Source organism: Haliotis cracherodii, unplaced genomic scaffold, assembly GCF_022045235.1.
Source record: "Haliotis cracherodii isolate W230 unplaced genomic scaffold, xgHalCrac1.p SCAF_2, whole genome shotgun sequence".
NCBI lineage: Eukaryota > Metazoa > Mollusca > Gastropoda > Lepetellida > Haliotidae > Haliotis > Haliotis cracherodii.
In genome coordinates this window covers 72,336,546-72,352,579 of record NW_027266275.1, presented here as the reverse complement: position 1 = coordinate 72,352,579, position 16,034 = coordinate 72,336,546, and the positions used below count along the sequence as shown (strand labels likewise).

The 16,034-nt window shown below is 38.9% G+C and overlaps 2 protein-coding genes across 2 annotated transcripts; one reads left to right on the top strand and one right to left on the bottom strand.

Moving 5' to 3' along the window:
* Nucleotides 1-518: 518 nt before the first annotated feature.
* Nucleotides 519-7,610, bottom strand: LOC139468481 (heterogeneous nuclear ribonucleoprotein H2-like). The gene is made up of 11 exons (XM_071250463.1): nucleotides 7,504-7,610; nucleotides 6,462-6,554; nucleotides 6,045-6,071; nucleotides 5,449-5,601; nucleotides 5,068-5,208; nucleotides 3,715-3,853; nucleotides 2,778-3,022; nucleotides 2,394-2,656; nucleotides 2,094-2,229; nucleotides 1,613-1,837; nucleotides 519-1,256 (listed from the first exon to the last, which is right to left on the bottom strand). The coding sequence occupies exons 2-11, from the start codon at nucleotides 6,550-6,552 to the stop codon at nucleotides 1,132-1,134; spliced, it is 1,545 nt and encodes a 514-aa protein (XP_071106564.1). The 5' UTR covers nucleotides 6,553-6,554; nucleotides 7,504-7,610; the 3' UTR covers nucleotides 519-1,131.
* Nucleotides 7,611-7,760: 150 nt separating this feature from the next.
* LOC139468482 (MOB kinase activator 1B) lies at nucleotides 7,761-16,034 on the top strand. Its single transcript, XM_071250464.1, has 4 exons — nucleotides 7,761-7,938; nucleotides 11,536-11,702; nucleotides 12,700-12,927; nucleotides 13,467-16,034. Exons 1-4 carry the CDS (start codon nucleotides 7,925-7,927, stop codon nucleotides 13,706-13,708), a joined length of 651 nt encoding a protein of 216 aa, XP_071106565.1. The 5' UTR covers nucleotides 7,761-7,924; the 3' UTR covers nucleotides 13,709-16,034.

Sequence of the window (16,034 nt, the reverse complement as noted above, 5' to 3'; positions counted from 1 at the left end):
TCTTAAACAGTGGTACTGGGACATTCTCTCCAAGAATCCACTGGGCCAATATGACCAGTTCAGTGAAGAACAAACTCAATTCCCTATAGGTTTTATCATAAATCAATTCAGGATCTGCTTCCAAATTGCATCAGAGAGTGCACCTACCATGATCCACATAAGATCAGGTGAAATGGGGGTCAACATTTCATTCAGAGTATTTCACTTCAATGCGTGTGTGTGGCTGCGTGTACTAGCCAGGATTTACAGAAGATAATAAATACGGCTAGACGAAATAATATGCCACAGCTCAACATGGATAAGTCACTTGTGTTTGCAGGACTAGTCTGGCCTTATGTCCAGTTTATGGTGTTAGACCAGTGAGATATCATGCTGCAATTTTAACCTTACTCAGATATAGCAACTGACTCCGAACTGACCCAGCCAGGGGACTGAACCACAAACCTTCCACTCTCCAAGCAGATTCTGTATCCACTACACCATAGAGGTTGCCACATAACAGACACAACAACAAAGACTGTTACATAAAGAGGTTTTTACTGAGATACAGTTTATCTGATGTACAGCAAGTGATGCGACATGGTCAATATACACTGATGCGTTAGTTCTTCATTGTCGAGAGTCCATAATACAAAATACACAAGTTAATGTGTGCAAGCAATACTTTAAGTAGATAAAACACTTAGAATTCCTGCTACATAGTAGTTTCCCAACACATGATCATACTCTCAAGTTGACTGGCCTAAAATGTTTTCATATTCCGTACAATTTAAGAAAGCTTCCTTATAATATGTACACATAAAAGTAAACCATGTATGAAATTCATAAACGATGTCAAGCCAGTCGGTTACAGGGCTGATATACCATATGAAGCCATGGAAGTGTCCCATAAAAGTATAATGTAGAAAAGGTGATGTCATGACAAACACTTAGTGAAGACAATGTTCCCATCATTCTTCCCACAGACATGGAATAAGCATTGACTGATGCCAGGGGGAAGCTGCATCCATGATCAGAGGCAATGCATCTATTACTTGATCGAGTCAAGTGTTGTAAATCTGCTTGCGGTGTTTATGCTAAGGTTGTGTCCATGTCACAATTAAAACTTTTCACGATAAGCAGCTGTTCACTTCAGAATGCTGTGTAGTTTGGATTTCCTCCCATTACATTATTGTTCATGCCGCCCATGTTGTTGCCATAGCCACCACCGCTGCCTCCTCCGCCGCCACCTCCTCCCATGTAATTATTCATGTTGCCTGCAACAAAAACGCTTACATTAGAGCTTGTCCAAATTAAGTGTTCATGTGTCAATGTTTCTGCCAATTAGTGACTATATCTAAATATTTTCATACATATAAAAAAAAAGAAATTCAAAACAAATATATATTTTGAGTATTATTGAAATGAAGTAAATCATGGCAAACCTTATACAACCCATTGTCAATACAGGATGCAACGCAACGTTCAGAATTAAGTAAGAAGGTCCTTGTCATAACCCTGATGTTTGGAGTTAAGGTTCAGAGGGTATCAAGATAAAATACAAGGACTCTACAGAACCCAATTAAATTCAATCAGCGTATTATTTGTACTTGAGAACCTTTGTTTGACCTACCTTGATAACCACCTCCGCCGCCGCCGCCGCCTCCTCCGAAGTTGTTACCATTGCTTCCGTAGTTACCACCACCCCCACCATATCCTCCTGAGTTGCCAAAGCCACTGCCCATGCTGCCACCCCCACCAAAACCACTCCCACCCATCTGCCCTGAGCCAAATCCACCTCCACCTCCGCCGCGTTCAGCTGGAGCTGAGTTGAGGAACAGTTCAATGTAGCGGTGCTCTGTAATCAATGATGGATGCATCATAATTAGTACTAGTCAATAAAAGAACTATCTGATACATATTCAACTCTTCACAATCTTGTATCCACTATGTTCCTCGATCGCTTGTTTAAGACCTGTTTAATGAACTTTCATTGTATTCTAAAACATCCCAATCTCATGACTTCTTATGAAGTTCAAATTTACTACTTTAATCTATCCTATACAAAAAGATAAGATTATTCCAACAAACTTCCTTTACCCATTACCACTTACGCATATTTGACTTGTGTTTCTTCATGGCCTCAACAGCTTCTTGATGAGAGCCAAAGTCAACATTTGCCTCACCAGTTGGTCGACCATTAGGGGCATATTCAAATTCAACTTTCACAGGGCGTATTGGGCTGAAGAACTGAAATTCAAAACAACTGTTTTACAATTTATGAATAAGCAGAAAATCGAACATCTAATAGGGGACACACACATCAAGGAAATATCTTGTGGTAATAAAGAACTTAAACATGTTCTAAGCTTTTGAGTGGTTCAGTGCAGTAGCTGGAAGTAATATCAACTCACATCATACACATCCTGTTCAATGGCCTGGAATGGAAGGCCTCGCATGTGTACAGAATGTCCTGTGTCGCTAATGTAATGACTGCCAGGAGTGGCTCCGCGGGGTCTGTCCATGTTCATCCGGCCACGCTGATTGTTGCCTCTCATTCCACCGCCAACACCAGCTCCGCCGCCACCTCCTCCACCACCTCGACGGTTGCCACCCCCAAATCCCATACCACCTCCATACCCTCCACTGTAATCATCAAAGTCATCTTCAAAGTAACCTGAAAACAAAAAGCAAAAAAACTAACAAACAATGCTAAGAACTCATAATACTAAACAACAAAAAAGGTGAAAGTTTTGAGCTACTGTGAGCTAATACAAAAATATATCGAACTAATTTACCTTTCACATTTCTGCCACCACGCCCACGGCCGTATCCTCCCATTCCCATGCCGCCACCGCCGCCGCCTCCTCCTCCACCACCACCTCCTCCTCCTCCCATGTTGCCCATGCCCATCCCACCGAAGCGGTCATTTCGATCATAGGGCCCTGGGCGCCCCATGGACCCACCCATCATAGGCCTCATCCGTTGCTGGCCCATGGCATTGTAGGCCTCGCCCATGCTGCTTTTGAAGATCTCTATGTACCTGAAAGGTGCCAATCAACATGCTGCAGTCTGTGTACAATACATATATGTACATCCTAACATAAGAGCATTAGCAATTGTATATTACTCAGGGACTTCTTGTTCCGATTCCTTTCATTGTCTTTCCCCAATTAGTTTCAATAACCTTGGTTACATAATGTCATACATTAAAAAACATGAATCTTTCTTTATCACACAACTTAACACATTTAGTTTAATCAAATAGCATTGCTAAATTTTAAGTTACACATTGTCATCAAAGGATAATTAATTCTTTATCACTGGAATTCAATGTAAATCCCTAATACAATAAAACAAAAAGACTGAAAACATTCACACAACTTTCTCACCACTTCTCATCAGTACATGTATTGAAGTTTCAATATTTACTATTTTCTGTACGTTTACATGACAAACCTAATATTTCTGAAACATCACACCAGCACATCAATCATACAGAACGGTAATAGTTATAAATGGCTACAGTAACACAAGTGTCTATAATTTATTGCCATCACTCCAAACATCAACAGAAGATTCCTTGTATCCACCATCCACCCGGCCCAATGGGACCCCAACCATCCATACCCACTCTGCCCAGTAGCATCCAAGAGAAAGAAGTAAAGTTAGCGATGTTGCAGGCGGTGGAACGCGACTGTCCCTCCCGCTGCTGTCATCAGCCCAGCCTCCCACCTGTGCCCTATCCTTTCCTTGTGTTTACCCAGGGCTTTTTCTGCTATGTCTTGGGATGCAAACTGGACATACGCCTCCCCCGTGCTGCGCCCCTGTCGATCCTCAGGTAGCATAATCCCATTGGGTACAATCTCCAACCCTACAGACCCACCCAACAAAAACAGAGCATAGCAATCTCAGTCCGATGGTAGTGCAACATAGAACATGAAGTAGTCATCAGAGTAGCATGTATGTAGCTGTGTGTCAACTGTCCGCAGTATGTACCTGTTACCTGCAGGTACTTTTCATTTGGCTGCACCAATCAAAATATCTCACGAGTACCAATGAGTAGAATTATTTTCCTAACTGTTACAGTGTTTCTGTTTCTGTTATATTTAGGAAGATGATACCCAGTGATTTGGAAATCCTTTTAAATAGTTTCAATTCACATTACAACTTCTGTCAAAAACGTCACTGACCAGACTAATATTTCATATTTCAATTCCAAAATCCAAAATTAATGCAAATGTCTGATTCTTGAATTAATAAAATAATAAACACTCATTATAATTTCCTGAAATCTGAAACCTAAAAATGTAATGTCCTTTGATGTGCTGAATTATTGTCAATTGTATCATGTCTGTCAAATCCAATGCGATTAAAAGCTGACAATACCTACAACAAATTTTAAATTCTGTTATCCACAGTCTTAAACCATTTAAGATAACAATTTCTAGTATTGTTGTGATAAGATCGATTTAAGAAAGGACAATTGTTTACAAAGCAGGTTGTCTTCAATGGTGTTTGATGTGTTGTTTCCAATTATCTCCCTTGAACCATCTACAGCAGCCAGCAGTGCCAGGACAAGTTCAGGTGGAACACTGACTATACGAAGGCAGTCACAAACAAGCCCAAACAATGTATCTGACATGGTGGTCAATAGACAACGATTGCCAGTAGTTTTCAAACAGTCCCCAAAACAAAACCATTACCAAAAAGTCATTTCTCAAAACCATTCCTTTGCAATCCTTTACAGTTCACAATACACACTGGTTCATTCTTCAATCCATTGACCAAAAACTCAGTTGTAATGGTATAATAGATGGATCCTCTTTATCCATCTCAAATCAGAAATGCTACCCTTTATTTAGCACCTTTACATCACTGAATCGATCTTATCACCATTTAACATACACAGTTGTTTATTACACAAGCAGACAATTAAGCATTTATCATAATCCCATTTCATCAACCATTACACACTTTATAAATTACAGTTTATGTTTGAATGAATACTTTATTAACATTTGCAAAGTTTATTTATTCATTTTACAAAATATGTCTATGTTATGTACACAAAAGTAAGAGACATACCTGTGAAAAATTGAGCAATTTCTTCTTTGGAGCAGCCAAATGGGAGCCCCCGAAGCCTGACTACGGCCTCAGTGGGCGCCTGCTGGTTGGGCCCTGCACGTTTGATCACCCAGTCCATCTCACTCTTTTTGGACCGGAATACTGAAAATAAACGCTGATGTGATACTTTCCATACACTACAGATTCATACCATAAAATACTATCAGTGTTCCAAGTGAAGGATGAAAGTCAAAAGGTCTTGTCATAACCGTAATGTTAATGTATGTAATGAAAGTTTTAGAGTCTCTAGATTTAAATACTAAAACAAAAAATACTCAAGGGATTAAGTTTCAAACACCGATCATAAGAAAAATATTTTAGTGGTTATCACCATTATCTCACCTTCGATATATCTCTGTCCCATATGTTCATTATTCTTCTTGACTGCCTGCTCTACATCCTCATCATTCATAAACTCTACAAATGCTTCTCCACTGGGGCGTCCCTCACGAGAAAATGTAAAGTGGACATTGCGTATTCCACAGCTCTCAGGATCTTCAATTGAAGGGAAAACATTCTCAACCTATACTTAAAAAACATGCTCAATAGATAGCTGCATAATTCTAGTAGTATACTGCTCCCCTTTTCCTATCTAACATCTACTAGTCATTGATACATAGATACAAATCCTTCCTCCAGGCCAGTTAAAGAAACTTAAGATGATTTTGAACCAGCCTTCACAAGTTCAAAAGTTTAACATTAAAGAATAGAGTTGACATTTTACTCCTAGATCTAAATCCCAACCATTTGCCGTTTAAGTGCACCAAACACTCCTAACTGAAAAGGAATTCTGCCAAAACGTTTGAACCGGGAAGTATGAACGAGTGAATATTTTTTTATCTATCACGGTATAATGTAACACTATCAGTAATGGCAGCCAAGGCAAGGTACCTGACATGTTTTCCAGTTGCAAATGTATAGACATTTTTCTCACTTACCAACTTTAATGTCCGAGTTTTCTTCTCCTACAAATCAAAATGAAAACATGTATAATCAATAGATATAATAATAGAACATTTCAATAAGAACATGTGTTGGTTAAGAACATTTTATCTGACTTCATTAGTTTCAACTTCAGCTACATGATTTCATTCTGCTGTCAGCAAATTTCTGAATCGGTGTTCAGTCGAGAAACTGGAAAACTGGGGCCAAATGATTCCTACCTTTCTATGAATTATGGACATTTGATGAAACCAAGGAACACTAAAAAATGTTTGAAATAAAGACATAACTTGAACACTGGTGAATATTGTGTGAAAAGTAGCAATTAGCAAGATTTCCAGTGACATCAAAATATGACTACTGCTACATATTTTATTTGGCTATCACTAAAGACCAATGTTTACAGTACAAACCTGCAAAAAATCGGACTACTTCCTCAGGTGTAGCTGCCCATGGCAAACCGCGAAGCCTTACAACAAAGCCATCATCCTCGTGAGAACCCATGCCTTCATAGACAAAAATGATTGTTAGTACCTTATATATATTTATTGCGATCATGGTAACAATGCTTAATATATAGTTAACATTTTGTGGTATATTTTGCATGTAGACTGACCGTCAAAATGAACAGAACACAACAGAGAACCTTATGCATTCCAAAACCATCAATGAAAGATAATAAACAAATACAGACCTAATTCTGCAATGTGATTACCATGATACTTCTAATTTTAAAATTTTAATTATTTACATCATGTACATGGCAACTTGCTTCAAAAGATACAATCTTAACTCTACTATGAGTACATACACACATGTTACAGTAGAAGTAATTTCTCTACAAGCCACCATAATGCGCCAAATTCATGCATAGATCTAGGCTACTCAAATTGTGTTATCAGTGGTTGTGGTTTGAATCTCTATCAGTGGAAGTCCTTGTTCCTAAATTCAGTGATGAGAAAGGAGACTGTTTATAAAACCACGATTGCAAAGGCGACAAAATATAGGGTATGTCTTTGAAACACTTAATGGAAGTACAAAACGAAGGCATTACTTAGTTTGCAGAGATCCTATATTGTCGAGTGTCAGCACAATCAATGGCTTACACGCTACCGAGTCAGCCTGCGACTTGGGCTTTGTTTCTATTGTCCTCGATTTTAAACATAAATACGCAACGGACCAGGAATATATCCAAATCAAATATTAGAAGTCCGGATATGCAGTGGACTTGTTTATACTGATACTTGTCAATATGAAGCAATCCGAAAGAATGATTAGCATTGGCCACGACTCCGCACGTCTCTTTGAAGTCTTTGTCACGTTTAGGCGCAAATTGCAAAATTGTAGATATACTTAGACCCACCATCTCACATAAATTACTACAAAATATTAAACAACATGGAGTGCACTATGTGGCATTATGCATAAAAATGCACTTAATACAAGCTGACATACCGGCAATGTGATATTTAAGTCTTGCTGCTTTCTTCTGAAAATGTCGAACTTTCCAATATGGCTACGTCGCGTTCTCCCGCATGTGCTTGCCGGAAGTGGCCGAACTGCATTACGTTTTCATTTTACTTTTTCTATTTTTACCAGAAAATATTACCATTTTGTGAAGATTGGTTTTCAATGGGCATTAACACGAAAAATATGATATTTTTGTACCATCAACGTTTATGGACGCCAAACTTCCTTCCGGTTTGGGCATAAACATTCGATCGCCATATTGGTGACATTGTTAATAGAGGAATAGCCTTCGAAATCAACAATCATCTGCATTACCTATGTAGAAGTATTGAATTTACTGATATATTTGAAGGACTAAGAGTACAGTCAATTTACCCTTCAAGGAATTTTTGTGTGGTTTTCGAAGATGAGCTTCCTTTTGTAAGTTTTGTCAGCTGACTATTCTTCTCAATTTGTTTGTTTACAAACATCAGTCACAGTTATCATCTTTTGCAGAGGTTATTTCATTACATTTGATTATGACAGCAGGTGGACCATGAAATGCATTGTTGTATTATGTAGATAACGTTTGTTGTGAATGGTTCATGCATGTTTTGGCGTGTCTTTTTTATACAAAATGGTTTCGTATCATTTTGACAAATGCTTCCGGTTTCTAAGTGTCAATGTCAAAACTTACTTATTCTGCCTTTGACTGATACAAGGCAGCGTTTTAAACGATGTGTAAATAACTTTTGTTCACAACCAACTTCGCTTGAAAAAGGAAAATCACGAAGAGAAACGTTTTCACACTAGAGCGGAGACTGTAGAAGTTACGAGAACTGAAAAGTGTAAGATCCTGCTCTACTACCGGTTGCTGACACATTCAGAGCTAGGGACTGGTCAACTATGTAGGTAGGACTACCATACATTCGCCCTGCCAAAAACATATTGAGAACTCGGTCAATTCACCCCGTTTGAAGTATAATAATGGTATAATAATAACTCGAATACCCATCAGCACAATAAGAACACTAGATTGTTCCACAGTTAGCAATGTAAACTAGCAAAAAATATACTGGACAAGAAAGGTTATAAATCATGAAATATTGTTATAGACCCTAGAGATTTAAAGAAACTCGGTCTTCACTGCAAAAAATACCCCTCGAAATATTCATGATCTGGAACTTTTTTGTTCAGTATGAGGGATAATTCTAGGGTCGGGCCTTGTGCTTTTAGCCCCGAAATTTGAAAAAACGGCCACATTTACAAATACATTGGGGCATTTTAACATTGTGCTGTATGGGAGTACCACCTGAATTTTGACATTTTCATATTAAGGGCCCATGTCACAAAATCCCAAGAGTGAATCCTGCAGTATATACAAGGAAGTATCTCAAAACTGTTCCATATTTTGAAAAATACAGGGGCTACATTAAACTGACATTATGTAAGGTATTCCAAGGGAAAGAGATGAGAAAAAACATTACCACTTATCACTCTGATTTAGAGATTTTAGTCCTCTTTAATTCTTTTGCAGTGATGAATGGTGTGTTACGAAAGTGTTTTTCGTAAATATTCTGTTTATTTGCAATGATATTCTAGCTTATATAGAATGACACGTGGAACATTTTCTTTTATTTGAAGAGAAGTGTTAGCATTAGTAAGATATTGCTGGTGGTTCCTATATGTTTCAAGTGAAAAATAGTGTCACAACCCGGGATAACATGAAAATAGGGTTCCCACTTTGTCCCAGGGATTTACCTTGTCTATCTATTTGTGAGTTCTGGTGACTCTCAGAGAAATAATTTCCCGGCATAAAATGTGGGTCATAACAATCCCGTGACCGTGGTGACCTATTTAATGCCTTCAGACTGGCAACATGTGCCATACAACATTTTACTTCCAAACTTTTTAATGACGTAGTAGCACTGCATGACCTGATGATGTAAGCTCGTTATAGATTTCCTGGTTTAAATTAAACTTAAACTTGGTGACTTATGGCAAAACATTTGACATGGACCGCCTGAACATTTTCTGAACAGAATAGTAATGTGTTTTTGATTTTATGATGGTATGTGCATACTGCAGTTGAACTGATTTGAATGTTTCATACAGCCATGCATGGGACTTACCATGTTAATGTGCATACAGTCATGCCCCGCTTATACGGACTTCAGATATCCGGAAACCGTGGTTCCCGGACGATTTTCATTCAAAACGAAATAATTACTATATAAATTTACCCATATATCCGGAAATTCAGTTTCCGGAACCGGACGGTCATTTTCATACACAAAACACTGAAATGCACACAAAACTGTATCACTTATCCGGACAATACACTTCCGCTGGTGGTAATCCTTTGATTCGTGAGAAGTCAGTTAACCAAGTGAAACTGAGACGAGCTTGTTTATTATACATGTAATCCCCTTCGATAAATATGGTGTCTGTGGAGGTCAGAGGTCAAAGTTGTGTAAGTATGGCCTGTCAACCAGTGAAACGTAAGCGACACGCAGTTACAGCACTCGGAAAAAGGGAAATTTGTCTGTTTAAAGAAAAACACCTGTCCGCAAGTTTAGAAACCATCAGTAAGCATTATGGCACTGAATTTGGACATACCATAGGAGAATCGACAATTGGTGACAGTTCAAACTCCATGACAGACTTTTTGAAACGTGTATGAATAAAGATTGAGTGGATGTATCTGTTTGCTCTGTCATCTGTCATGAGTTGCATAATTGAAGGGAAGTAACTCTTCCAGTAAGAAGCTGGTTTCAGTTATACGAAAATTTGTTTGTATAAACGAGGCACGACTGTATTATAGACATACATGTAAATTCTTAAGTTATGTGTATATATTATGCAAACTGTTTTGTCTAGTAAAACCTTGTTTGCACTGAGCAAGAAGTTTGTTTATCTTTTTTTTCTAGACCATTTCATTGGGAACTTCTGGCAGTAGTCATTGTAGTTTGTTGTTTAATGCTGGAACCAATGATATTTCAGCTAAATCTTGGCTGGTTGTAAATAATTAAGTCTGCACTAGATAATCTTGTGATTGATATTGTAAGCAACGTCCGATGTCACGATGACACCCAATTAACCAATTCGCAGATTTTGATCGCAAGCCATTAGTTGCCTTGTACAACAAGCATAGGTTACTGGGGACCTGATCTAGCCAAGAATCCTCGTGGGGGAGGCAATTATAGTATAGTATTATATATAGTATATCAACAAGTCATTAAAACATGTTTATAAAGTAGTAGGATTTATTCTGAATGAATTTTAACAAGCATATGTTAAATGCTGCACTTCTTTTGAGAATTTTTGAAATGTAAAGATGTGCTCTTGTTAGCAGATATGAGGTAGATGATATTGCAAGCTGTAGCACCAGTCCCATGCTTGTAGTAGGAAGCAACTTAATGGGTCTGGTGGTCTGCCTCCTACATGGTTGATGGCGTAGTATTGTGTGTTGTGGAGTGCTGTTGTAAAAAACAACCAACTGACAAACCTAGCACCAGTAGTCAATGGCTGTAAATGGAGTAAATACTGTCACTAAGTGTAAGTCTGTAAACCTTGCTTTCTGTAGGATTACTGGGTTTGTTTCTTTTTTTCTTCTCGTTTAATGCCACACTCAGCTATATGATGGCGGCCTGTAATTAATTGAATCTGATCCAGACAACCCAGTGAGCAATATTGCGAGCAACTGTCCACACCGTCAGGGTATGATGACATGCAATTAACCAAGTCACCGAGCCCAACCACGCGATCCATTTGCTTGCCTCTTACCATGCTTACAACTAGTATAGATTGCTGAGACCCATTCTGACCAGAAATACCCACAGGGCAGTTACTGTTTGAAGGTCTAGTTTATATTAGAGGGATATTGCCTATGCCGAGGCTAATCTCACCTAGATTAATCAGGATAAACAAGATTTCGGTGTATAATATTGCAAGCAGTTATAACATGGCTGGATTAGCTATCCATGGAGAATGTTCACCTGGCTGATTCTACTAATACTGTTCATTCTTTGTTTGCAGTGGAAGTCGAAACAACAAAACATTCAAACCAAAGAAGAACATCCCCGAAGGAACTCATCAGTATGACTTGATGAAACATGCGGCGGTTACCCTGGGAAGTGGTAACCTCCGTCTGGCCGTTATGCTCCCTGAAGGGGAGGACCTCAATGAGTGGGTGGCAGTCAACAGTGAGTAGCCCACAGGCTAGCCTAAGGCCACACTTTTTTAAATTTTATGTTTCACCTTTTCCACACAAGGTCGGTCAAAGACAATTAAATAGCTATTTTATTATATTTGTTTGTTCATTCATTCATTCATTCATTCATTCATTCATCCATATGAAAGTCATTCTGCCATGGAGTTGAAACTGCAGCTGGCTTGTTGAATCACTGATAATGATGTAGACATGGAATATGTATATAACATTTTTTATTGAGGGTCTTTGTTGCTAGCCGGAGAAATACTATAAATAATTATTTTTATGTTTAATATGTTTCTTTTCTGGCTGCTTTTCCAAAAGTAAATGTGTGGCCTAAAGAGAATGCATTGTTCGAAATTCCATGTACATGTATATAGGATTCCAAACAGTTCCCTTCACAAGCAAACTGAAATAATTCTCATTTTGATTCTGAGATATTTAGCATTGCATCAAATGCAATAATGTAAACTTAAGCACGATGGCCTCTTTCTATCTGCTGGTCCTGTTTTCAGTGAAATACTACTAAGTATCTCGACTAAGCCAACTTACATTAAGAGGAGTTGGGACGTTTAGTTTCAAATTTTTACTGACATTTGCTGCAGAAGTGTGGCCAGATATTGGCATGAAAAAGTGTAGATAAATTCCTGGTATTATAGTGCTTGTTGTTAAAGTAGTAATGACATGATTAAAATACGTTCCTAGTATATGAAGGGCACACTTTGAAGTCATATTTGTTTAAGCAAAAATATATATTCCAAATTTCAACTACAGGTATATATTATCTAGCCTTGGTGAAATGATGGATCAAAATTAATATTCTAATTGGCACACTTTATTATGAAAGGGCACATCTAACCATGTTTATGAGTGACCTGTGATACACTTATATTACATTTATATTACATATTACATTTGTAGCTGTTAAAACAACAGATAAGATTGTTTGTTTTGACATTGTTTAATATGATATCCACCTCCATCCACAGCTGTTGACTTCTTCAACCAAATCAACATGCTGTATGGCACAATCACAGAGTTCTGCTCGGAGGAGTCATGTTCGGTGATGTCTGCGGGGCCAAAGTACGAGTACCACTGGGCTGATGGACAGACCATCAAGAAGCCTATCAAGTGCTCGGCCCCCAAGTACATTGACTACCTCATGACCTGGGTGCAGGACCAGTTGGACGATGAAACACTCTTTCCCTCTAAAATAGGTCAGTATTGTCCAACGACAGCTGTAGGACACTTCTCTTGAAGTGAAGCTACACAATTCATGTTCAGTTTTGATTTTTACTAAAAATTCAAGAATCGTTGGGACACTGGTGGCCCAGTTGTCTAAGGTGCTGCAATTCGTTCAGCAGGGTTGTATCCCTTAGGCATGCCAGGATTGTTGGCTTGAATCTTCTTTCGTCCTGATTATGTTCTGTGTTGTCAGCACTGTACCTTTGGCATCATTGGGGTCTTTCTCCCACAATAAGCTGACAAGCTGTGATGTAACTGAAATACTGTTCAAAGCGTTAAGCTCGCCCAAGTTTGATCCCCACATGGGTTCAGTGTGTGCAGTCCATTTCTGGTGTGTCCCGCCATTATGTTGCTCAACTTTTGGTAAAATTAGTGTCAAACCATACTCACTCATTGTACCCTGACAAGAAGGCTCTGCCATTGTTGTTTTTCGACCTAGATTCTTAACATCATGATAACCTGTAATAAACCAGGCTGTGAAACAAACTTCAGTCGCTTGTTTTCATTTAAGGTGTGCCATTCCCGAAGAACTTCCTGTCCATTGCCAAAACGATCCTGAAGCGCCTGTTCCGTGTGTATGCACATATCTACCACCAGCACTTCAAGGAGGTGGTCCAGCTGAGCGAGGAGGCTCACCTCAACACGTCCTTCAAGCACTTCATCTTCTTTGTGCAGGAGTTCAACCTCATAGACAGAAAGGAACTAGCGCCTCTACAGGAGCTTATTGATAAACTCACCAGCAAGGACCGATAGATGCCAATCCCCAGGAACCTCCTGGCTAATGTTCTTCAAATTTTACAGTGATTCTGCAGAATCTACAGTCTTCTTGTGACTTGCTAGGGATGTAACGATATGCTTGAGCGATGACCTGCTAGGGATGTAACGATATGCTTGAGCAACTGCAGGATTGCAATGTCCATGCTGAATTATGGGATGTAATTTGATGTTTGATTCTAAAAGTTTTTTAGAGATATAATAACTGAAATTTACTGTTTGCACTAAATGATAATGTTCATCCACTTGGCAATTATGGACTTGATGCGCATTAATATAGAGGCCTTATTGTTCCTGCCATGCTCACAGCAGTATGAACAACCATGGCGGTGGAACTCTTGCTGTAAACATGAAAAATTTGTAATGATTTTAGGCAACTAATCAACTAATCGTTACACCCATAATTTTTAGAATTGACGTTTTTACTGAGGCTTGTGATCCATGAGTATTTTCATTATCGGTGATAAGGTTTAGACGGACTTCCAGTCTTTTAATGATGGAGACCATGTGTTAAATGGAAAAGGCATGTTGTATGTCCTGCCAAAGTAATCTGCTTTAAATGTGTGCATCTACTGATGTTGAACATGAGGACGTGCTCCTAACTAGTCATACATGAAAACACCATATCATTAACGTAGTGCTTGTTAGCCTTAGTGAAATATTCATTTGGAATTGGTAGCCATCAAATATCCATCATCCTCTGTCTTCTATTGTGGTATCACACTCTGTCTTTTAGGGGACATCATATCCTTTTGTTGATTGTGACGGACAGGAAGGTAGTATACGTCTGTAAGATGACTATAGATTCTGCCAATGACCAACATGTCACCTTCTGGCCTTGGACATGTGAAGCACTACCGCGGCAAGTGGTAGATGGCAACATGTCACGCCTCACCGACCAACCATGCATGCCTTGTTGTTTCACTATGGAATTGTGTTGCTAGTCTGCTGTAGCCAGTCAGTATGGCTGTTACTATTTTATGCTTCATTTTGTTAACTGTTTATGAGCAGGACTCAGTGTTTGTGGACTGACTGCCCAGTTCAGGCGTCGGGACATGCTGATAGGTCACAAATAGTGATGTCAGTGTGAAGCTCTGGCAGCGTCTCTGGACCAAAGTGTTTCACAGCTTGTGTGATTATTAGAAACCCTGTCAGGGAGTATGTGAAGCTGATGGCTTTTTTTGGAGATGTTAATTTTACTTTTGAATGTAGACTTCTTCCTTTTTTCACTACTGAAAGAGAGGAATTTTAAACCCTTTAAAATATTTGAATTGCGCTAGAAATCATATAAATTGTAGATGAGACAAAATGTTGGAAATGAAGATCCTGTGATTTTAGTTGTGAAGATCTTAAATCATGACCAATTGGATTCTTGTTAGTTTGCTCTGTGCTGTTGGCGACACCGTCCTGGGGTTCTTAGAGAATCGAAAATGTTCACGAGGAAACATGCTATTAAAATATTACTGAAGATTTTATTGCTGTGTCATTACACACAAAGTACTTTGTCCAGGCTGAAACAGAGGATTCCCTGATTCCCAGATGGAGATAATGCAGTGTGAGTTGCTAGTAGATGGTGTCTCCGATTGACGTGTGTAGGACTGCTCTGTATTGTGTAATTTTGGAAGCGGCCACCATCATCTAGGTATGCGAGTAGGAGTGCTGATGTGTTTCATGTCCCATATACGTTCAGTGTCACCTTGGCCCATGCCTTTCACTATATGCAGTGCCAATATAACCTATAAGCTTGCTTATCAGCGGTCTCAAAATATGAATAGTATGTATTGCATGTCAAGCCATCTTGAGACTGACTAACATTGTTTCTATCATCTCTGCTTGGACCACAGACCAAAGTGGGCATGGCCTGGGTGTTTATTGTTTGGGTTGAACACCCTAGAAAGTCCCCTGCAAGGGAACAGTGTACATGCTGCTCCCTTCTAGACAATGTGATTCTACTCTTAATGGACTCGTGTCTGTGGTCTCCTCTAGATTACTACGTATTGCATTGCCATCACACAGAGACTTGCTACAGTTTGGTGTTATATATCACACGCCATCATGCTACAGATCGTGTTATGTATCCCAGATCTGCAACAGATCATGTGTTATATAGCACGGCTGTGCTGCAGATCATGTGTTATATATCACACACCATCATGCTACAGATCATGTGTTATATATCACACACCATCATGCTACAGATTGTGTTATGTATCACAGATCTGCAACAGATCATGTGTCATATATCACACACCATCATGCTACAGATCGTGTTATGTATCACAGATCTGCAACAGATCATGTGTTA

Excerpts from the sequence above, each read along its gene's own strand:
- LOC139468481 (XM_071250463.1), bottom strand. The coding sequence starts at position 6,552 with ATGGGTTCTCACGAGGATGATGGCTTTGTTGTAAGGCTTCGCGGTTTG. Across the intron at positions 3,023-3,714 it reads AAGGAAAGGATAGGGCACAG|GTACATAGAGATCTTCAAAA; the intron begins GTGGGAGGCTGG and ends GGCACCTTTCAG. Across the intron at positions 2,657-2,777 it reads TGGTGGCAGAAATGTGAAAG|GTTACTTTGAAGATGACTTT; the intron begins GTAAATTAGTTC and ends TTTTGTTTTCAG.
- LOC139468482 (XM_071250464.1), top strand. Across the intron at positions 11,703-12,699 it reads TGAGTGGGTGGCAGTCAACA|CTGTTGACTTCTTCAACCAA; the intron begins GTGAGTAGCCCA and ends CTCCATCCACAG. Across the intron at positions 12,928-13,466 it reads ACTCTTTCCCTCTAAAATAG|GTGTGCCATTCCCGAAGAAC; the intron begins GTCAGTATTGTC and ends TTTTCATTTAAG.